Here is a 24176-nt window from a genome sequence, read left to right on the forward strand (position 1 = left end):
TGAAGGTCATTCACTGTGACAACAAAACTTAGCTTGCTCTAGATAAAGATACAAGTAACTGTTTTTAACTTATCTACCTTCGAAAATATATTTGAAAGTAGAAACAATGTAAGCTTAAAGAACCAACTAGGATTCTGCATTGAACCAATTACGACATTGAGACAACAAAAAAGGATCACAATTTGGATTGGCTTATTCTACAGTGAGCAGAAATAGTAATAATTTCTTCAAATGTGAAAACAAACAAAAAGAAAGCCTTCAGGCTTTCAATGATGTCAAAATCATAATCGGATGCATCTCATGAATTTAATTTAAGAAATGCCTTTATGATGCCCATCATTTCTCCTCCTGGAAACCGTCCCAGACATCCTCTTGCTGCTGCTACCTCACTGAATTCGCAAACTGAATCACAACTGAAAGCTTTAAGCTGTTTGCTACCTCTTTCCTTTTCTATCTTATATTCCTCCAGGTCATCATCAGTCTTAACAGTTGGGAGAGGAAAAGGTTCAAGTGAAGTTGCCACAATAACAGACTCTCCACCAACTGCACCCACAAAGTCTGCTAATCGGCACATGGCAAGCGGAACTGGTTCAAAACTATGGTCTCCATATTCAACTGGAGTAGAGTGATCTCCAGTGACACAAATGAAATACTGGTACTTTCCAGTTACTTCTGCCTGCCAAAGGAGCTTGGCAAGCTGGCCTATAGCTTGATCTACTGCTTCCATTGCCTTAACTTTGAAAATGCTGGCCTTATCATGACCTGCATCATCTATTGCCTGAAAAAACCAAAAGTCGGCAAATACATTGTTATTATGACCTCAAGAACTTAAAAATTGATGGCTTTAGAACATAGGCATTCAACCTTTCAGAAAATGAAAAACACCAAAAGGCAGAGAAGATAAAAGTGCAGAAAAAGGAGCACCCAAAAAATCAAATGATTTTGAAGCATCAAATTCTTGTAAAAGAAAGTAGTAATATACTTTAGCAAAAAAATATCCTCATGATGTCCTCAGCTCTAATTGTCCAACCAATTACTATATTAAGGAGATTTTGTCTCTTGTGCATGTTGCAGCAAACATGAAAAACAAAGTCTGTCTTGAAAATTGACAGCCTAAGATGTCGTTCAAGTGCCAGCATTCATATAGTTACTTTTGCTTACAACAGTGGTGATGAAAAAATTTGTTTAAAGAAAACAAGGAAACAATAGAAAGAAAATAGAAAGTCTTTCTGATATGGAAGGGCACTTTCAGAATGATGCTCACAGTTGTGGAAATAATAGAAAGAAAAAGATCTATCATATTCATACTTAGAAATTAAGACCTTAATGTGGAGAAATCCAAAGTCATAACCATCTGGCCTCCCTGGTTTGTGCTCATCCTCTCCTGGCACAAAAACATTAGGGCAAGGCTGCAAAGGAGCAGAGAGTGCCTTAGCTATGGCAGTTGCTTTGGAAGTCAAAAGGGTTCTGTAATCTCCAGTTGCCCCATGAGCCTCTAGAATGTCAATATCAAGTGATAAGCCTAAACCAGCTATGATCTTAGTTGGAGCTACCATGCATGGCCATAACCCGTGTTTCTTTTCAAATGAAGGAACCTGCACAATGATGAGAACATCTTTCCATGAAACAAATAACCTAAATTTTCAAGCATTGAGAAAATATATGGAAAACCAACTTGTCTCATACAGCATAAAAATTACATTAAGAGCCTTGCATGTCTCCTTCTCCCCAGGTCTTATCTATATTAAACAATGCTTTGCAAGCCCCATCAAAATGCATTGTAAATAAGCATCCTCTATTATTTGCAGAAACATCATATAAAGAAGTAAGAAAATTTGAAAAATAAACAATATGCTAGATCACCTCACAGCAAATTTCTACATCAGATGCAAAACAACAATAGTATCAATTATATGTTTGAAACAAAAAAATATGAACTACTGAAGCCCATAGCTTCATCAATACTTCAATTTATCATTATGGATTATTAATATGCATTTTAATGAATTAATAATGGGTTAAAAAGTCTAGTCATGTCCATACGCCTGATAAATGAACTGAGATTTGTCGTTGATACAATCAATTCTCCAACCCCATCCAGTAGAAATAAAGAAATAAGAACATATAGTTCCACCCTGATTTTGAGCAAAATATGTGGTTGAATGAAATTTTAAAGTTCATTTCTAGTCATATCCATTACTTTCCAGAAAAAACAATCACATGTGATGGATGGGTACAAACAACACACCTCAATTCGAATACCACATCCTCGTAAAAGGACAATATTGGCAATGTTCTTCCCTTCCGCTGCTCGTTTTGCATTCAAAGGATGAGAGATCAGAATTCGTGACATCTCCCTGGACAATTCATTGACAACTGCAGCTGTATGCCTTGCTTCATCAGTATCATCTAAGGCTTCGACCTGAAGAAGTAAGCGGTTGTCCTTCAAAGGGTCTGTTCCTGAAATATTTCCACTCAATTTTGGTCCCTTAACAACCACTCCACATCTATGTTCAGTTGCATACCTGTAGGATGAGATTTCTTTAATACTTTCAATCTAAGTGTGAAACTTAACACCAATCAAACTCAATTTTTTGATATATTATTTTCTTCAAATAACTTTACATAGATTCCCTACTTTAACCATACAAAGGGGGTCATCTGACTCCAGTGTCAATGTTGCTAAGTCATAAAACTGCCCCGCACCACCCCTAGCCTTGTTTTACTATATTTACCATCTTTTGCGCCATTTCCCCCAAACCAAACCACCCATTTGATTGCTTGCCCAAAGAATCTTAGCCCATCCCATCAATATGTAAGTTTAGAAAAAAATGGGAATTTCAAAGTCCCAAAGCACAGTTCACAAACTGGATCCGCATTATGCATATTGGCATACAGTGAAAAACTATTGACGGCATAGTTGAACTATCTGCACCTGACTCTGACTTCATATTCAGGGTAAGACGGCAATGTCAATCTATCTAAAGCTGAACAAAGAATTGGGCCTTCCTCTTCAAAGTGTCTGTCAGCCCTTCTACTGGTGACTATTCCAGTTTTCTCATCCAATGTTGCAAAATTTGACTACAAATCAGAAAATTGAAATGGACATTAAATGGAATAATCACCGGTAACAATAATTTTTTTACCTGACGACCTTCTGCTGATATTTTCAAAGCTTGAACCTCTTCAGTAAAACATATAGCTAGAAACATAAAATATCAGCAGAAGAAGGTCGTCAGGTATGATAAAAACTTCAGAACTATACAGCCGTTCTTCCGAACTAAACCTTGAATGCAATATCACCAGGAGACATGGCTAATCCAGCACCCATGGACTCAAATGCACCTCGACCCCTATAATAGACTCGGGGGTCATAACCCAATAATGAAAGGTGAGCAGTGTCACTTCCACACCCCAAGCCTGGTTCGACAGGGTCCATAAGGCCATTAATTCCAGCAGATGCAATAGCATCCAAGTTAGGAACATTCGCTGCTTGCAGGGGAGTCTTGTATCCAAGCCTTGGCAAAGACACATCACCCAACCCATCAATTAACACAAACGCCACTCTTTTCTTTGGCAGCTGGGGACTTCCCATACTCCTTTGCGTTATATAAACTGTAGCTGAACAAAATGAACAAGATGCTGAGATGTTAGTGACCATCTAATTTGTAGCAAAAAAAAAACAGCTCACTGGAAGAAAAGATGGCTTAAATCCAAAGAAAAAGGGAAGCAAAAAAGGAAGACACAAATCAAGCTAAAATCAATTATTTCTTATGCACATGTTTACTCAATCACGAATTCCAGATTTCATGCCAACATCTCATTTAAAGTTTTGATTAGTGACAAGCGGTGTTGACAGTGATAGATATATATAGGTCCAGTGGAGGACTGAGCAATTGCGCAAGTGAAACTGAATGAGGAATTTGGGATTTGTGGGACAAAATGAGAGCAAGTAAATATATTATAATATGCATTTGTAATATTTGGCTCAATTAAACCGAATTTTTAATCATACTTGATCGATGCTCAGCCCTATTGGCAACCACTAACTGTGAGTAATATCAAAATATATACAAAAAAGCAGGCACACACAAGAAAAATCTCCATCACCAACTTCCTTCCCCTTGCCATGAAAACTAAATCAGGCTGTAGACCTACAATTCTTCCAGTTGATATGAAAAAATCCCAGATGATTGAAAAACAATAAGAAAACAACAATGGAATAAAAGAAGAGCCCAGAGGGAGAGGAAAAAAAAAATCCACAAAAACTATAACAAAACGATTACTCATACGCAATCTGGTGCTTCTATTAAATCAAATAGATATCCCCAAAATTAATAACAAAAACAAGATGGAGATCAAACCTTAAGAGAGAAGCATTGATCAATAGCTGCGTAGAATAAAAACTGACCTAAAAAAAAAGCAGCTTTACTCGAGAAGAGAAGAAAGGAATCTGGGAAAGGAGAGTGAGTTTTCTTCTCTGGTTTTGGCTAAAAAAAAGAGACTGAATTTTCAAAATATTTAAATCTATCTATTACTTCAATATAAAGTTGTAAACAAACTGCTCATGTGTCACTTTATTTGTATACTATATATATGCTGATGTGTTTACTTTATTTTTGAAGTTGTAAACAAACTGCTCATGTGTCACTTTATTTGTATACTATATATATGCTGATGTGTTTACTTTATTTTCCTACTTTATTTGTGGGTTAGAATATTTGTTTTTTTTTATCATTGGTGATGAAATTTGACAAATTAAGCTCATGAAAAAAATAAAGTAAAAACAAAGTAAGCATAGCATAACCCTTATATACTGATGTGTTACTTTATTTTTCTTTGAGACTACTATTTGAACTCGAAATCTAGTTTAAACGATTTGAACCCTTTAAACATTCAAACAAACCTTAATTGATAATGGTTACAATTTATTACTATCTCCCAATATTTTTAGGGTTTTACTATTCGTCGCCCCTATTTTCCTTACAGTCGCCTCCTGTTTGATATTTTTGCCCTTTTTATTTTTCATTCAAAAAAGTGAAATTCTCTCAACCACGAAGAACAAAACGAAGAAAAATCATGCCTCCAAAACAAGGAAAAATAATTGAACATCTAAGTTTCGTATTTACCAATAATCTGAAATTTAACGAATTTAACTTAAAACGGAATTTTTTTTCGTTGAATTTGCACTAAACGGGTAGCCCATACGGTCCGGTCCATGGACCGATAGCATGAACTACCCTATTTCACCTAGGCAATATTTTGCCTAGGCAAAACGGGTAGCCCACCCTATTTTGCCTAGGCAAAACGGGCGTTCCTCAACCGTTTCTCCACCGTTTCTTTGATTTACGGAGATTCGACCGTCCGAATCACTCGAAATTGGAAACGTAGCATCCTTATGCATAGATCTAAGTCCTAATTGAAGAGTTTTTGAGTTTCGGCAGTGTTTGGAGGGAAAAGGTGTTGGATAATTTGGAGACTCTGAAGTATTGATTATGATCTTTCTATTTCACACCCGATGCCGATTGAGGTCGTCTAGGGTCGGGTGTGACAGTTTGGTATCAGAGCTAGATTAAATTCTTCAGACCTAAGGTTGATAGGAATTGAGGAATATGAATATTTGGTGATAGCTAGGCAAAATATGATAGCCTACCCGTTTTGCCTAGGTGAAAACGGGTAGGCTACCCGTTTTCCTTTAGAGAAAATATATTTATTTATTTATTTATTTTAATTATAATAAATATTAATTATAGATAAATTATGTATTAACGCGTGCAATACATAATTTACGTATTTTTTATTTCCAATCAATAATTTATATATACGTTTTTTCTATCCAGTCAATACATAATTTACGTATAATTAAATTTACGTTCTAAAAGGTAAATAAATATAATTTACCAAATAAAAATTAATTGGACACTTCAATACGTATTTTTTATTTCCAATCAATACATAATTTATCTATAATTAATATTTATTATAATTAAAAAAATAAATAAATAAACCCATTTTTTCTGAAGCAAAACGGGTAGACTACCCTATTTTGCCTAGGCAAAATAGGGTGGGCTACCCGTTTTGCCTAGGCAAAATAGGGTAGCCTACCCGTTTTGCCTAGGTGAAATAGGGTAGTTCATGCTATCGGTCCATGGACCGGACCGTATGGGCTACCCGTTTAGTGCAAATTCAACGGAAAAAAAAATTTCGTTTCAAGTTAAATTCATTAAATTTCAGATTATTGGTAAATACGAAACTTAGATGTTCAATTATTTTTCCTTGTTTTGGAGGCATGATTTTTCTTCGTTTTGTTCTTCGTGGTTGAGAGAATTTCACTTTTTTGAATGAAAAATGAAAAGGGCAAAAATGTCAAACAGGAGGCGACGGTAAGGAAAATAGGGGCGAAAAATAGCAATCCATTATTTTTAAAGGATTAAAAACATATTACTAAGTTGATATCCATAACTACTTAAACCAACTTTTTTTTTTTTCAAAAACAAAAAGATGTATAAATTGATAACCTTATATTTGCAAATATAAGTTTTTTCTACCGTTACTTTGTTTTTGACAAAATAACCACTCATCGGTCTCAAATAATTTTTAAGTTGAAACTATAGTTAATAACATTGCACTTAAGGTTTATTAATGTAATTTATATGTTAATTTCTGAATTATTTTAAAGTTTTAAATAATTACAATTTTATTTATCAATGCAATGTATATAATTATTTTTTTTATAATTTATCGGATTTTTTGATTCGAGATTTGTCAGACATCCTTTAAATTAATAACCTTGTATAATTGTTTATATATAGTTGCTCCATATTTTTTTTATATGGGGTTATTATTAGTAAGCTTATTTTATTTAGTTCCAATTCTTTTTAATTTTTATTAATTAAATTTGAGTTTTTTTCTTCTTAAATAAAGGTTTTTAATAGTTTATTAATTTTTTGCAATTTTTTTTGGGTAAATTATAAAACTAGGTCAAATGGGAGGCCCATTTACATATTTAACCCATTTACTCAACCTACTACATATCTAGACTTTTTGAGTGACTTTCCAATAATACCCCTAATATTTACGCGCGTCTCCCTCCCTCCCGTCTGACTTTGCAAATTCGATCATATGCGAATGTTTGGTTTACTTGATGAATTTAGTTAGCATATGCGAAACCTGGACGTGTTTTGAAGCTAATTCGTGAAGTGATATATAACAAAAAATGCCAAACAACAACGGATTCTAACATTAAAATCATAACATTATTGATAGGGGCATTTTGTCCCTATCTTTTAGCGTGATTTGCGGTATAATTTCGAGCTTAATAAGTAAGTTTAATTACAAAAATAGTGTGTTTTCAATAAAATTACAAAATAAAAATAAATTTCATAACTTGAGTTAATTTCCTTAGTTTTTGGTTAAAATTAGAAAAATAAACGTCAAGCTAACTCGGTTTTTTAGAATCGTATTTTGCAGGTGAAAAATGGGAAACAATCAAGCAGTGATTCACAGGCCACGCGAGGCGTAGCACAATGTTCCCCAATGCACGACAGTCAATTACGCATTCCCACTTGGTCAACACCTACCACGCGGGGCGTACATCACATACGCGGGGCGTCTCCCGGACCACACGGGGCGTTCAAGGCACAATTCGAGCAAATGAGTTCCAAGAGCTCAACCACGCGGGGTGTACCCCAGTCTACGCGGGGCGTGGTTGAGTCAACAAGTCTGAATCTGGTCCATGCGGAAGAAATTATCAATGGAATGGGTTAATTTTGCAGACACGCGGGGCGTAGTACCTTTCACGCGGGGCGTGCCTTGTGAAACCTGCAAAAATAGTGTGAAATCTTATTTGTAACTTGTGTAATTACGATTCTACCCCCGAGCTTGATGTATAAATAAGAGTGACTAGCACTCATTTCATTCATTCAGATTTTGTATAGCTAAACTCTACCACTTTGAGAGCTTGTTCGCTTGTTCTGTCACTCCGTCGAAGTTCCGTTCCATCCTCTTCCACCAAGCTCGAAAAGTTCCACCTCCAAGACCTAAGAGATGGCCTTGAGTCCGGTTAGCTAGTTCCAAGGGCCGATTCTTCCCTTCTTACTTGCTAATTAGCTTGTACTCTTCCTATGTACTAGGCTTGGTTGTATTCATATTCTTTCCATTCCATATTTATAATATATGATTTGCAATTCTCGTTTCTCTATACGTGTTGATGTTTATTACTTGTTTTGATATTTGTAATTGATTATTGTGTAGGGGGGCACGATACCCGACGACCCGTAGGGACGGGTTATCTTTAGGGAACCATATAGGTGCTGCCCTACCGGAAGTAAAACACCGGAAACCGTAGGAATTGACAAGTCACGGAACTTACGGGCCCTAATTTCTGATCCCCAGCATTAGACACGCCTTGACTAGGAACCACGTCGTCTAAGTACTTCACGGGCCGGTCTATCTACACGTGGTCATCTTTGCAAGAGTAAAGTATCAATCATATATGTTTGGAGTCTTTGCTTATTATAATTATAACTTATCGCAACCCGTAGAGTTTAGTTATACAAGTCTGTCTCACCATAGTTTAGGAGTAGTTTGTACTTGTCACCCAAACCAACCTAAAGTATTCACCGTCTAGATAACGAATAGAACCGAGTAGCTTAATACTTGTGGTTATAAATCACGTGGATTCGATACCTGGTCTTAACCGGATTATTACTTGATACAACGGTGTACACTTGCCCCTAAGTAGCCGCGTCTAGTAGAGCTTTTCATTTACACACACGTCACATTTATCATCACCCATATACCATCTACACATTCCATACCATCCACATTCTATACTACTAGGCGCCTCGCCCCATCAAGTTTTTGGCGCCGTTGCCGGGGATTTATATTTTCTCACAATATTAGACAAAAACGTTTTATTGTTAGTCCAGGCATTCTTTTTGTATAAATTTTTTATACTTTATTTATATACTAACAACAATTCTTTTCTTGTTCATATCTTCTTTTATTTTCTTTTGATTGTTTATGCTCACCCGATCTCGAAGTGATACTCTCGTTCCTATTGATCTTGAAATTGAACGTACTCTTTATAGGATTCGGAGAGAGAAGATGGCCAACGTCAACAATGAAGCCAACCCCACCAACCCACCAGTGAACAACGTCCGGAACGGAGGAGGAAATGACACCCGAACAATGATGGAGATCCTAGCTCCGCATCGACCACAAAATCGCAACAGAATCATCGCCCCCGCCATTCCGGCCAACACATATGAAATAAAGACTAGCATGATCCAATTGATCCAACAACTCGGTCAATTCGGAGGAGAACTTCATGAGAACCCTAACGAGCATCTTTATAAATTTCTTATGTGTGCCGATACTTCTTAGAAAAATGGTGTCCCGGTTAAGGCCGTACATCTAAAACTTTTTCCTTTTTCTTTGACATGCCAAGCGTTGGAATGGTTGCACTCGTTGGAAGCCGGAACTATCACGTCATGGGACGAGCTCGAAAAGGAGTTCCTCTCTTATTACTTTCCACCTTCCAAGACGGTGAAGTTGCGCAATGATATCACTTCCTTTCGGGAACTCGAGTACGAAGCCCTTCACGTGGCTTGGGCGAGGTTCCGAAAATTGCTTCGAAGTTTCCCACACCATGACATCCCCAAGCACGATCTTATAAGTACTTTCTATCATGGTTTAATGCCTACTAATCGTGCTACCATGGATTCCGCAGCAGATGGGGACCTGTTTAGGAAATCGGCAACCGAAGCATATGAACTCATCAATGAGCTCGCAAGAAAAAGTGTGCAGTGACAAGAAGATCGGCTTGCCGGACCTCCGCGACATCAAACGTTCGCCATGGAGAAAGAGGCTCCAAAAGGTTCCATGGTTGAAATGAATAAAAAACTAGACGCTTTAATAGCACAATTGAGCCTCAATAAAGATGCACAGGTCCTTATGTGCAATCATTGTGGTGGAGATCACGACGGACATAATTGTCATGTCGATAGCCCTTTTGTCGGTGACACCGAAAATGTAAGTTATATAGGAGGTAACTAAAGGTATAACTCTAACTCAAACTCATATTCACACCACTATAATGATAACGGGTGGAGACCTCGATACCAACATCCTAACTTGTCGTACGATAATAACAATAATGTATTGAGGCCCCCACCCGATTTTCACCAAGAATATAGGGAGCACGGGCTCGACCAATCACAAACCACCTCCGGTGGCTGAAACGCCCAACCTCCCAATAACGTGCAAGGCCAATCGGTAACTTCCCTGTTAAAGGATATTCTAACTCGTCTTGCCGACAATGAGGTGTTTTGCAGGGATTTGAGTCACCAAGTGGCTCATCTAAACTATCATCAATAGGAGAGGCAGCTAGGAGCTCTCCCAACAAACACCGAACAAAACCCACATGCTAAGAATAGAGAATCCGGACAAGCAATAACTCTTCTTAACGGTAACGGTTCGGATCCATCGGGTTCCAGTTCGGATATCCTGCAATAGACACACCCGCCAAGAAAGTCGAGCTACTCCGACTATAAACGTAGCACCGGTTTGCATCCTCCAAACCCTTGTATAAATGTATCATATGCATCTTTCGATTTATCTTTTTCGTGTTTTTACGTGTTTTCATCTTCTCTCAAATTTTTGCTCATTTTCGTTTCCCCTTTGATTTTCAATCTGTTTGCCTCTTCTTTGTGATTTTTAACCTCCGCCCATAAAAAGAAAAAAAATAAAAAAAAATCAAATCCCTCTTTCATCCAAAGCTCGTATGGGGCGTGTAAATAAATCCCGCATGAATTGGAGGTAGATAAAGTGTCAAAAGCATCCCACGCGGGGCGTATCCCCTGTCCACGCCCCGTATGTTTTTAAACCTATAGGTTCCTTTCCGAAATAAATGCCACATTTAGGTTACGTGGGGCGTGCCCCTATACCACGCCCCGCGTATCCTTGGGGAGTTGCGAAATTCAACTCCCCATGGCAGCCTTTTCCCTTCTTCTCTACCCTAACACTCTACCTCTTTCTTCCACCACTCACATCACCTCTCCCTCTTCCCCATCACTTTCTCCACTTCTCTACTCCACCTCTTCTAACCTCCAATCACCTCCTTTCATTTCAAATTCAAAATCCCTTAACCTCCCTCCATAATTAATTTTACATTTAATTCCTGTAAGTGTTGTATGCCCTAGGCCATTCCTTTTGTATATTATACAGTGTGAATTTTGTATCCAAATGGCAGTTAATAATGAGTAAATTACACCAATGATACCTGAACTTTACCCTAATTCACACTTTGGTACCTAAATTACATTTTGTCTCAAAAATATACCCGAAGTAACGATGACTGGGCAATTAAGTATATTTTACCGGTTAATGGCCGGTCAATACGATTTTAACGAGTAAATTTCACTATTGGTACCTGAACTTTACATTTTGGTACCTAGATTTCATTTTGTCCAAAAAATACACTTCAAGTAAAGATGACTCAATATTTTAGTATATTTGACCGATCAGTGATTGATCAACCCGAGTTTGACCATTTTAAATTAAAAACTGAGACTAATCATACACTCAATTAACATAAAATTATAATACTGAGTCCCAATTTTTAGTTCATGTTACCATACACTCAATTAACATAAAATTAGTCTCAATTTTTAATTGACCCACCATATTATAATTTTATGTTAATTGAGTGTATGGTGAGTCCCAATGTTTAGTTCATGTTACCCGGTCACTAACCGATCAAATGAACTAAACCTTTCAGTCACCTTTACTTGTGTTATGTTTTTAGGATAAAATAAAATCCAGGTACCAAAGTGTGAATTATGGTAAAGTTCGGGTACCATTAATGTAATTAACTCATGAAAACTCGCGTTGACCGGTCATAACCGGTAAAAATATACTAAATTGTCCGGTCATCGTTACTTCAGATATATTTTTGGGACAAAATGTAATCTATGTACCAAAGTGTAAACTATGTAAAGTTCAGGTACCATTGGTGTAGTTTATCCATTAATAATATATATGTATTCATGTGTAATTATTTGTATTGTTTAATTACTTAATGAATATATTTATTAGTCCAAAGATATTTACAAAGAGATAATATTATTAAGAGTTAATAATAATGAGATATATTTCTTTGATGAAATAATAATCTTAAATGTTCATAGTCGGTGGATAATGAATTGGACACTCATCTATCCTTAGACTATCACCTCTATTTATTTTCTCGATTAGTATGAGATATTAATCAGAAACAGAAAATCTCATTCTGTTTGATATGTTGATATCAGAATAAATATGTGGACATTCGAAGAGGCGAATGGTCGAACTGTGACGTTAGATAATAATTGCACAAAGGTTTACTTCTAGTCAACATAATTATTATCTAGGTCATAATAGTGCATATAGTCCTTTGACTTGAGGAAACTTAGTTGTTCTTATGCATGTTATTATAGTTTGTTCCTGCTTTGTACTGGGATCTTAATTCTTGTAATCCGGCAGTGAATCGTTATAGTTAGTTGTGTAGTGTAACAAGAGTTTGCTAATAGAGGATTCATTACTCTAAGTAAATAGAGATAAATCCTAAGATAGTTATTGATTAGTTTTTTGATGGAATGAGTTCCTGGCCAGGACAATAAGACTCCTCTTATGAGATAAGTATCAAAGAATGGTTCTTTGATGAGAGTCTTATTTTATCAAAGACTTAATCAATATTTCTTAGTATTTTGACGATTAGAGTTTGACACTTTGTGACTCTAGTCAAGATCGGGATTTTTAATGAAAGGACTTTAGTGCATGGAAATTATGATCGATGGTTCATAATTAGTTTAATTATAAGTTTACTTCAAGTAACTTCATTCCTTAATTGGGACGTCATGACGCAGTGTGTTAGCTGGAGATCATGACCTTTAGAGGACTATAAGTAAATATAAGTTAAGCTTATACGAGATACACTTATAGTACAAGGAATTGGATTCCTGACATACTTACTAAGAGTTAGTATTATGCCCCTAATGCCAGTTAAAGATGAACCTAGAAAGTCACACACATATAAGTTGTATGTATCTAGCTTTTGTTAAATTGATTAATTAAAAGTGTTTTAATTAATGAATTGACATAATTGAATATGTCAATGGGATTGACAAAACATTCTAACACTGTTTGATATTCAATTGAAATGAGGAAATTATAATAATTACTCTTGCTCAATTTAAATTGATGTCCGAATACAATAGTCAAGTGTTGACTATTGAAATTGAGAGTGTCTTAAGCTAACTCCTCTAAAATATTATTAAAGGATGTAATCGTAATTAATTAAGTTGTTAATTAATTATTATTATATATATTATAAATTAATAATAATATAATTAATTATTATATTAATTTATTATATTATATTTTATATATATATATATATTATATATATATATATATACATAACATGCACTAGGACACGTAGTGTCCTAGTGCATGCTTTGTTTCAATCCAGCAATGGATTGAAACAAAGTGTATATATATCAAAAGATATATATACATATGTATACGGATATACAATATAGAGATACGGTTTTTTGGTTCAGAAAATCGGATCCGGAATTAGTTTTCGATTTTGAGCAAGATTAATCAATTTCTTTGAGGCTTGATCTAATCGACTTAGTGGACTGACTAGAGGCTTCACCACTAGAGAAGATTTAATACCTGATTGGAATCTACAAGAGGTATTTATTCCGATCTCGTAGTAGAAATATCAATTTGATTATTAAAGAACTTAATGATTTTGGTTAAGGATTTGATGTCAAACATCGGATGTTTGACTGTTTATCAGAGTGATTGGATCACACTGATTGTTTGTTTAGGGAAAAAATTTGACATTCGTTTCCTAAATACCAACATGCTTCCGCTTCAAATCCTTCAAGTGGTATCAGAGCCATCTAAGTTCTTTTATAGTTAATTGATGTTGTGTTCTCTTTATTGATATAATTATGGATTGTTGGGGCTTTGCTTTTATTATTTTGTTCTTGTTGTAATTTTGGAGCAAAATTGAAGAAACGACGAAATTGACAGATTGCAGATTTATGGCGCGAGCACACTTTAGGAAATTTTTAGTTGTCTAGTTTGTATGTTGTCTGCTGTTATAAAATTGAAATGTGATTAAAATTATATATTGGCCTTAAATGTAAGTGTTACATTTAGGAACAATTGAGGGTCAATTGTACGAAAAGGGTCAATTGTGTAATAAAATCAATTTTGATTTTACTACATAAATATATGTAATTTTATTAATTACATGTTCAATTTTATCCAATCCATAATTATACCAATAAGATTAGATGAATGCTAAGATTGATCACCACAAGGCATGTTATTGGATAATGTGCAAACATTAACTAATAAATTGAATTAAGTGTTAATTCAAGATAAATTTCTTTTTATGCAAAATTGCATGTTAGAAATTTAAATTGGTTAATGTGCAAAGTGAGACCTTAAGTTAAATTTAATTTAACTGCAAGACCGGAAATCTTCCAAATAAATATTAAATCTGATAAAGATACAAGAATTGTATCGAGGCTCTCCACTGGTACAATAATACACAATGGTTTGTGTGATTAGTGTGAAAATTAATTCCCATTGAATTAATTTGTGGTTTATGTTAGGCAATTAACATTGTAAGAATGCCAATGTGAAGCTGAACAATGTTAATTCGGGCTTAATATAATCTGCTGATCTAGTGGGTTGGATTTATCTAGTGTTGAAATCCAAGAATGTCAAAGGGAAACTGAGGATTAAAACACTAGGAGCTAGAAAAGTGTTAAATTGAATTTCACAGCATAGTGCAAGGTGATTGACAAGTGTTGTCAACTTATGAATTTATTAGTTATCCCAAGAATACCAATGTGAAGTTGAGGGAGAACCTAATAGAATTTATAAGAATTCGATTTACCCACTAGTAATTCATTCCAAAGAATTATCATTTCCTATTTGGAAGTATAGGATTCGCAAAATTAGTGGGAAACCATTATGATAAAAGTCCATGTCATATTGGTTCGTTTAATTCACCTTAAATATATAACTGACTATCAATCTATATTTTCTGCAGTTACTCTTTGATTCCAAACATGTTATCAACACCTCTCCAATCGATATTAGACCGTAATAGGCTCACAGGGCCGAATATTTGGACTGGCTGAGAAACCTTAAGGTTGTGTTAACTCAACAACGCTTGTTATATGTAATTCTAAAGCCTAAGCCTGAATCCCCTAAAAAGGATGCAGAAAAGGCTTTACATGATACATATGACAAATGGGTAGATGATGATACCCAGGCCAAATGCTATATTATTGCTTCTATGGATAATGAACTACAGAAGCATTATGAGAATATAGCAACATCTTTTGAAATCTTATCGGGCTTGAAAGACCTGTATGGTGAGACCAGCAGGACTATGAGATATAAGATATCAAGTAAGCTCTTTAGGATGAAGATGAAAGAAAGCCAAAATGTTTCAGATCATGTTGGAGAAATGATCCATTTAATCCAATCTTTAAAAAATTTGGATTTTGCAATGGCTCATGAACTCCAAATTGATCTTGTGCTTTCTTCACTCCCACGTTCATATGGAGGTTTTGTTTCAAACTTTCAACTAAACAAAGTGGAGTGTACTTTGGCCCAGTTGCTGCAGAATCTGGTTGTTCACCAACAGAATGTGGTGGACCAAGATAAAAAGAAAGATGATGTTGTAGTAGTGGCTGCATCTTCTTTTAAAAGGAAGGGTAAGACCCAACCTAAAAAGAAGAAAAAGAAAGTTCAAAAGACCACTAATACAAGTCCATCATTTGTGAGGCCAAAAGCCTCAACACAACTTAAGGGTGCTGTTAAGCAGGGATGTTTTCAATGTGGAATGGAATGTCACTTTAAGAGAAATTGCCCAATCTTTCTGAAAAGTTTAGAGAAGGGTAAGGGTGCAGCTTCTGCATCAGGTATTTCTCTTAATAATTATTTAAATGTTGATTTAAATAATGATCTTTCTAATAACTCATCTAATGCCTGGATTTTAGACACTGGAGCAACTTCTCATATTTGTTCCTATGTTCAGGATCTGGCAAATAAAAGGTTGTTGGAAGATGGTGAAGTGGAACTCACACTAGGAGATGGTGCAAGGGTTGCAGCCAGGGCAGTGGGAGATATTTCACTTATGTTAGACCATCATGTTTTGTTATTGAAAGATGTATTGTATATACCAGGAGCATATAAAAATGTAATATCTGTATCTAGTTTGACAAAAAGGAATTATGAATTCCGATTTTGTAATAAAGCTTGTACAGTATATTTTGATAATGTGATTATCGGTTCTGGTGTTTTACATCGTGGTTTATTTTATGTTGATAAAAATATACCAAATAACAAAAATGAAAATAAGCAAGTTTTGCTTGGCAACCTAAAAGAGATGGATAATAATTCCACTGATAAACAATCAGAATTTAATTCCAAATATTTGTGGCATCTCCGTCTAGGACATATTTCTAGTAATAGACTCACTAAGTTGGATAAGATGGGAATTTTGAAAAATCTAAATTCTCAATCTGATTATCCAACATGTGAATCATGTTTACAAGGAAAAATGACTAGAAAACCATTTGTGGGACAAATGAAGAGAGCCAATGAAATATTAGAATTAATACATTCTGATGTTTGCGGGCCATTTAGTGAAATAGCTCGTGGAGGTTATCACTACTTCGTAACCTTTATTGATGATAAATCAAGATATGGTTATTTGTATTTAATGAAATACAAATATGAAGTTTTTGAAAAATTCAAAGAATTCAAAGCCGAAGTAGAAAATCAAATTGAGAAAAATATTAAATCACTGAGGTCAGACCGAGGTGGTGAATATATGAGTACTGAATTTGATGATTTCCTCAAGGAAAATGGAATTATCTCTGAACTCACTCCTCCTTACACACTGTTGGTCCCTAGTAATTAGTTCCAAAGGGGGGGATAAGAACTAATGTAACTTTTTCGCTTTTAATTATGCTGACTTAATGTTATTTTAAGAATTTGTTAACTCAGCGTGTTGGTCAGCATGGCCGATTGATTAGTCAGACAGTTTTAGTTCTATGCTGACTAAGACTGCTTGACTTGAGAGTTGGGAATTGACACTTGAGAGGTCAGCTTCCAACTCAGCACTCAGATTTACTCAGTTTCAGTTTTAACAATTTATATGCTAAGTAAATGTTACAAGCAACACATGCACATATATATATATATATATATATATATATATATATATATATATATATTGAGAGAAAGAGTTTAGAAGTTACTCAGCACGACTTATCCTGGTTCGGCCTCTCTGCCTACGTCCAGTCCCCAGTTCCTCCTGGGATTTTCAATCCAATACTGAGCTCTTTCAAGGTAGAGCACAAACCCTTTACAAGGCAGTGAGTATGCAAGAGTACGTCCTCTATTCGTCTACTCAGCTCCTACTAAGTACTACAACCCAGCACTTAGATTTTTCTACCACTGAATGCTTACAACCAAGCACTCAGCATACACTCTCAATATTACAATTGATAAACACTTGTTCTTTTTTTCAGTAAAGAACACTTTAGAATGTTACACAGAATCACTCTAGCATTTACACAAAGAATAGAAGGTTTGGTGTAAGATCTTTGTATTTGAGTGCTTTGAAGATTTCTCTCTTGGATTTTTCTTTTTTGTGATTGGGCAATAATCCAAGGTTCTTGATTGTCCTTTTATAGATGGAAATCTGCAGATGGATCATTTGAATTGTTTTAGCCGTTAACACCAAAACGGCTCTTTTAGGGAACATCTTCTGGTCAGCTTCAGACTGTTCCGCCATTCCCTTCCTCTATTTTCTTCAGGCGTCAGGTTTTGTCTTCTTGCATCAGACTTGTCTTTTTGTGCCAGTTGTCTTTTACCAATAATCCATTGACCCATGTTTCTTGGAATTAGTCTTCTGTGTATTTTCGAGGCTTCAATTATTGGTGCAGAAGATTGGCAGACTTTGTCCTTTAGTGAACGGATCCTTCATGCTGTCCTGACTGTCACTCAGCTTCATTCGTTATCTTCGAATGTTCAACTTCCATGCTGAGTTCCTTCTTAGTCAGCTCCGTTCTGTTTATATAATTCTGAAGGAGTCTTCTAATTTAGTTAGCTTCATTCTGGCAACTTTGAAGAAGACTTCTGAGACTGAGTTCTACTCCACTCAGCTTCTATTCTTTCATGCTGAGTTCCATTCCACTCAGCTTGGCTTATACTGACTTTTGTCCTGTTTAACTTTATATATATTTTTGCACTCAATATTGAACAAACACATTAGTACTATTAAATCAAAGCATTTAAATTTAATTGCCTCTTAATCATGGATGATTTTGTCAAATCAAAATCTTGTGGAAAGGTGTTTCAACAAACTCCCCCATTTTGATGTTGGCAAAATACATAATTATGGAACTCAGTTATAAGTTACCCCATGATTGATTTATTTTTGAAATGACTCCCCCCTTAATTTAATGTTAGATTTTTTAAGATCTGAGCTAATTTGATTTAAGTCAGTTTTCAAAAATATTAGAAGTATGTTGCTACTTAGTTTATTACATAAGTATTTTGGTGTTAATGTATACTGAGTATTGTTAGACGAGGTGCCGCGGCCTAATCTCCAGGGCGGACCGGGGGGTGGACAACCTCATGGCGACGTAAGCGGTGATTGGCGCCGAAAGCAACCAATCGTGGAATCAAGCTGCTCGGCAGGACCGGAGCTCGGAGATATGGAAGAGTCGCCACCCACGAATGGGAAAATGAACACCGATCCCTTGCGGGAGACCGGTGTGGGTTCGGGAAACTTAGGTACGAGCCGAGAAGGCTAGCTCCTTTCCGGAGAAAGGCTACTAGGCACCCCGACATCGCCCGGTTATGAACCACCGGCCTCCTACTCAGCATGTTAGGCGATAATGGACTAATCGTATACTTCTTTAAGTTTAAAATTCATTTGAAACCCTTTTCTTTCTCTTTTTAGAAACCATTTTGAGCATATGATATTGAAAAGCCACCTCAGTAAAGAATCACCCATTTATGTTTATACATACACAGAGAGGGAAGAAAGAAATGATTTATTTACAACCGTATTTAAATGTTATGTTGTGTGTTTATTCTACACTAACTTATTTCCCCAAAACGAGTTTTATTTACATGGTTCGCACCTTAATCGCCGTTGGAACGATTTAGGAGCGTTTTAAAACCTCGTTTGATGAAGCTTACCCGAATCGCCGTTGGAACGACTCGAGTATTTGAAAACGTTTGAGATAAAGAACCTTTTAATAAGAAAATGTGGTTAAACATACAAGTCAGTTTCATTTTTGTACAAATCCTTTAAGAAAATGATTCAAAAATCTATTATTTGCAAAGAAAACGATTTTAATTACAATGATCCTTTAATCCGCATTTGGAACGGATTAAGGTTTTAAAACGTGGTGTTTTGAAAACGATTTGGAATATTAACAAGAATGACTCTATTTATTTACATTAGAAAAAAAACTCATTAGTTTAAATAATTCAATTGAAAATTCTCTTTTTGTGATTTATTTTCCCCACTTATTTAATGGACTCTCTAATCGTTATAATTACAATAATAAACTTATTTTAACTAATATTTACACTTAAATAAAGCCCATTTGAAATATGGACCCATGAATGGGCTCAAAGGGTAAAGAAAATAATTTGTACATACATATATACATTTAAATCAAAAATAGAATATAAATAAGAGTTAATACAAAAGAAGCTATATGTATATATAAAAATAATAGGTACAATATATCTATACTTTGAAAATGTGAAAATAATAAGTAGATCCTATAACTAAGAAAATAATTCTTATCCAAAAATAATTTTATTCAATAATCACTAAAATAACCCAAATGTTCCAAAAACTATACATATACATAACTACTATAGTTTTAAATACCAAAAATACCATATGCTAATATATATTAATTATTTCTCAAAATACCAAATAACTAACATTTAAAACATAATCCAAATTAATAAAAAGGAATACATATATATACTTATACTTATATTGTAAAATGGAATAAATAATAATATACAAATATTCTAGAATGATTATATATGCTAAAGTTCTAAAATAATTTGAAAAACATATATTACATATTTATATATATGTACTAAGGATTAAAAGTTTAAAAGTTAAGAAAAAGGGACTGAAATGGCATTTTTTACATTTTGCAGATTTACCGACGGAAAATCCGTCGGTAAACAGCATTTAGTGACAGAATAGGTAAATTACAGCAGCACTCCTAAATGTTTCCAGATTTATTCAAAAGCTTTAAATTAAATCTAATTCAATCGTTTTGGGTTTCCGAACTACCAAAGATGGATCATAGTCGAAAATGGAAATTCCTAAACGACGTTTTTTATTTCAAAACATTATTTGGAAATTCTTTTTAAATTAAAAACTTGTAATTACAACGTTTTCGATACCCGAACTACCTTTTATCGGATCACGGTTCGTATTGGGACATCAAAAACGAGGTTTTTTATTTTAAAACAAAACCGAATTTTATTTAACACGAAACGAAAATTAAATAAATACGTTAATTAAATAAAATGTGACAAAATAAATAAATGACTAAATGAATAAAAACTATAGCATAAAAATAGAAGAAGAGAATAAATTAAATAAAATAAAGAGTCTAGTCCTCGGATAATACCTTGAATTCGGTATCTGACAGTTGAAGCCGATTGATTCCACGAACCATGAGCTCCCGTTTTTTTATAAAAAATTTAGTAAAAATTGAACTTAGGAAATTTAGAGATTTTCAATTTTTAGGAAAAAAAATGTTTTTTCCTAAAAAAATCAACTTCCTCTCTCTAGAAAAATATCTAGTGTGAGAAGCTCTCTAATGATTCCTCCTCCCTCTTTCCTCTTTCTTTTTCCTCCTCTTTGCATGGGGATCCGTGCCTTTTATAGGCAAACGGGTCCCCGGACCAATGGGCGACGCCCAAAAGAAATTGGGCGTCGCCCATTGGCGTTGGGCGGCCGCCCAACCTAGTGTTGGGCTACCGCCCAACAATGTTGGGCGGCCGCCCAACATTTGTTGGGCGATCGCCCAACAATCGTTGGGCGATCGCCCGATGAGGTTGGGCGCCGACGACCCTCGGGGCGTGCCTCGAGCCATCGGGCGTGCGCACCCCGCGGCCGCCGGTCGCTCACACGTCGTGGCCGCCGAACGCGCGCTTCGCGCTACCGGGCACGTGCGCTCAGCGGCCCATGAGAGCGCGCCCCGTGCCACCGGACCCGGGCATTGCTCGGACGTCGAGAGCGTGCCACTTGCGGTGCGTCCGACGGACGCCGAGCGCACGTCCCGCGCCGCCGAGCGTGCGTTCGACCATTGTCGTCCGCGTGCCGGATGCCGCTAAGCACCCGCGCCGTGCCGCTAATTTTCCTTCCCTTATTATTCTTTATATATTTTTCAAAACTTCCGGAATCAATCGCTTCAACCGTCTTGTTTTCAGGTTTTCGTCACAGGTCCTCCGACTCGGTGTCTACAGTTGCCCCTACTTTTCTATTTTGACAGTGATGTGTGTGTTTCGAAAACGTTTTTTTTGCTAACGCAACACATGCAATGTAAAACATATAAAAGTAAAAGACACGTAAAGAGTAGGAGGGAGCATACCTGACCTTTGCGCTGCGCGCTCCGGCGTTGTTCTCTGATTTCTTCAAACTCTGTTTTGGGTTGCACCGTGCTGCCTCTGAATCGGCTGCTGGCGAATGTCCCCCTTTTCGACTCCGGCCTACGTTGGCTGACTGCGATGAGAACGGCTCTAAAGCGATTTGGTCTACGGCGGTGGGGATGATGGCTCAATAGCTACCCTAGTCTACAATCTTCGGTAAAAACGGCTCAAAAGCTACCCTAGTCTGCGACTGCGAGGATGATGGCTCAATAGCTACCTTAGTCTACAATCTTCGGTAAAAACGGCTCAAAAGCTACCCTAGTCTGCGACTGCGAGGATGATGGCTCAATAGCTACCTTAGTCTACAATCTTCGGTAAAAACGGCTCAAAAGCTACCCTAGTCTGCGACTGCGAGGATGATGGCTCAATAGCTACCCTAGTCTACGATCTTAGATAAATATGGCTCAAAAGCAACTCCGGTCTGCGACCATGAGTCAGATGGCCCAAAAGCAACTCCGGTCTGCGACCATGAGTCAGATGGCTCAAAAGCAACTCCGGTCTGCGACCGTGAGTCAGATGGCTCAAAAGCAACTCCGGTCTGCGACCGCGAGTCAGATGGCTCAAAAGCAACTCCGGTCTGCGACCGCGAGTCAGATGGCTCAAAAGCAACTCCGGTCTGCGACCGCGAGTCAGATGGCTCAAAAGCAACTCCGGTCTGCGACCGTGAGTCAGATGGCTCAAAAGCAACTCCGGTCTGCGACCGCGAGTCAGATGGCTCAAAAGCAACTCCGGTCTGCGACCACGAGTCAGATGGCTCAAAAGCAACTCCGGTCTGCGACCGCGAGTCAGATGGCTCAAAAGCAACTCCGGTCTGCGACCGTGAGTCAGATGGCTCAAAAGCAGGGATTGTTTCTGGATTTTCTTACAACACTGTTGTCTGTATTTTCTCACTGGAGCTTTCATCTCGGAGGTTCAATGGGAACGTGTTTTAGTCTGAAATGATATAGACTAATGATTGTTCTTCTGTTGACTATCGTCTGTATTTTGACTGGTGTCGCTGTTCTGTAAAAAATGACTGTGGTCTGGAGTTCATATCTTGACAATGTTGGTCGCTGTCTGGGAGAAATGCAGGCTGAAACGGACTGCAAATCGGAGGTCTGTGCACCTAGTAATTAATTATTTACTTTTTACCTTTATGTCAAATCGTACTTTTTTCACTATTTACGGGAATGCCATTCCTTTTTCCTATATAAGGTGGTGGGGTTTCATTTCAACCCCACACCTTCTCTCTCCTCTTTCTCTCACTAGACTTCAATTTGGATTATTCTCGGGATGGATTTAGATGAATGGGATGACACTAGAGGCATGGACGAGGTTTACGTAAACCTGGATAGAGTGGATACCTTTCACGACCCTACGACGCATTTGAGCAGGACACGCTGCAACGAGGTAAGTAATTTCTCACTTTTATTCGATTCGAACTCTAGGCTTTAGCATTCCTATACGAACATGATTTGCATGCTAACCCTTAGACTGCCTTAGAGGACTTTAGCTAGAAAACGTGAATTCTTTTATTTACAAGTAACACCTGTTTATTTTTGTAAGAATGCGCGCTATATGCATGTGAATAGTGATGCTACGAATTTATGCATGCTAACAGTAAAAACGACGTGAATAGTGAAGACGTGAATAGTGCACGTGAATAGTGAAAACGTGAATAGTGCAAATGAATAGCAAAAACGTGAATAGTAAAGACTTAGCTAATGCACGTGAATAGTAAAAAAACGTGAATAGTGCACGTGAATAGTAAAAACTTAGCTAATGCACGTGAATAGTAAAAACGTGAATAGTGCACGTGAATAGTGGAAACGTGAATAGTAAAAACTTAGCTAATGCACGTGAATAGTAAAAACTTAACTAATGCACGTGAATAGTAAAAACTTAACTAATGCACGTGAATAGTAAAGCTAATCTATGCTCCTCGTCACCGCAGACGATGGTGGATTAAAGAATTGACTAAACCTTACGTGAATGACCCTACAGGAGAGATTTTTACAGAAAATTGGTCCTAACTGACTGGATGTCTCTAGGTTAGAAAATGAAAGAATACCTAGTCTTAACGCGTGCTTATCAATTGCATGCTTTAGGAGCTGTATTTAAATTTTCTTATCTTGTTCCTTTTTAGTTCATTGAGATTTCGGGGACCACCGCCGAGGTTCACTCGTGGTATGATAGGCTAGGCGCCGCGGTGAGAGCCCGCGTGCGTGAGTTGGGCTTCGAGCCCTTTATTGCAGTGCTGCCCCGCACCAACGGGGTATGCGATCCTTTTGGCCTACAGGCCTTGTGTGAGCGGTGGGTCGATTCGACCCACACCTTCCACCTTTCCTTTGGGGAGATGACTATCTCGCCTCGAGATTTTTCGCTATTGACCGGATTGCGAG

General features: G+C 36.7%; 1 protein-coding gene across 2 annotated transcripts; it reads right to left on the reverse strand.

Moving 5' to 3' along the window:
• Positions 1-109: 109 nt before the first annotated feature.
• LOC136207377 (uncharacterized) lies at positions 110-4547 on the reverse strand. 2 transcript variants are annotated; one of them, XM_065998647.1, is made up of 6 exons: positions 4412-4547; positions 3287-3621; positions 2936-3081; positions 2249-2525; positions 1323-1595; positions 110-778 (listed from the first exon to the last, which is right to left on the reverse strand). In XM_065998647.1, exons 2-6 carry the CDS (start codon positions 3593-3595, stop codon positions 299-301), a joined length of 1485 nt encoding a protein of 494 aa, XP_065854719.1. In that variant the 5' UTR covers positions 3596-3621; positions 4412-4547; the 3' UTR covers positions 110-298. The 2 variants fall into 2 exon arrangements, with proteins under 2 accessions (XP_065854719.1, XP_065854712.1); XM_065998640.1 differs by having other exon boundaries at positions 4365-4527.
• Between the last annotated feature and the right edge of the window lie 19629 nt (positions 4548-24176).

The sequence above is a fragment of the Euphorbia lathyris genome, chromosome 1 (assembly GCF_963576675.1).
Source record: "Euphorbia lathyris chromosome 1, ddEupLath1.1, whole genome shotgun sequence".
NCBI classification, from domain to species: domain Eukaryota; kingdom Viridiplantae; phylum Streptophyta; class Magnoliopsida; order Malpighiales; family Euphorbiaceae; genus Euphorbia; species Euphorbia lathyris.

Coding starts and splice junctions, on each gene's coding strand:
- LOC136207377 (XM_065998647.1), bottom strand. CDS start 3,595: ATGGGAAGTCCCCAGCTGCCAAAGAAAAGAGTGGCGTTTGTGTTAATT. Junction 3,082..3,286: donor CTGGTGATATTGCATTCAAG/GTTTAGTTCGGA, acceptor TCTGATTTGTAG/TCAAATTTTGCAACATTGGA. Junction 1,596..2,248: donor GATGTGGTATTCGAATTGAG/GTGTGTTGTTTG, acceptor ATCATTGTGCAG/GTTCCTTCATTTGAAAAGAA.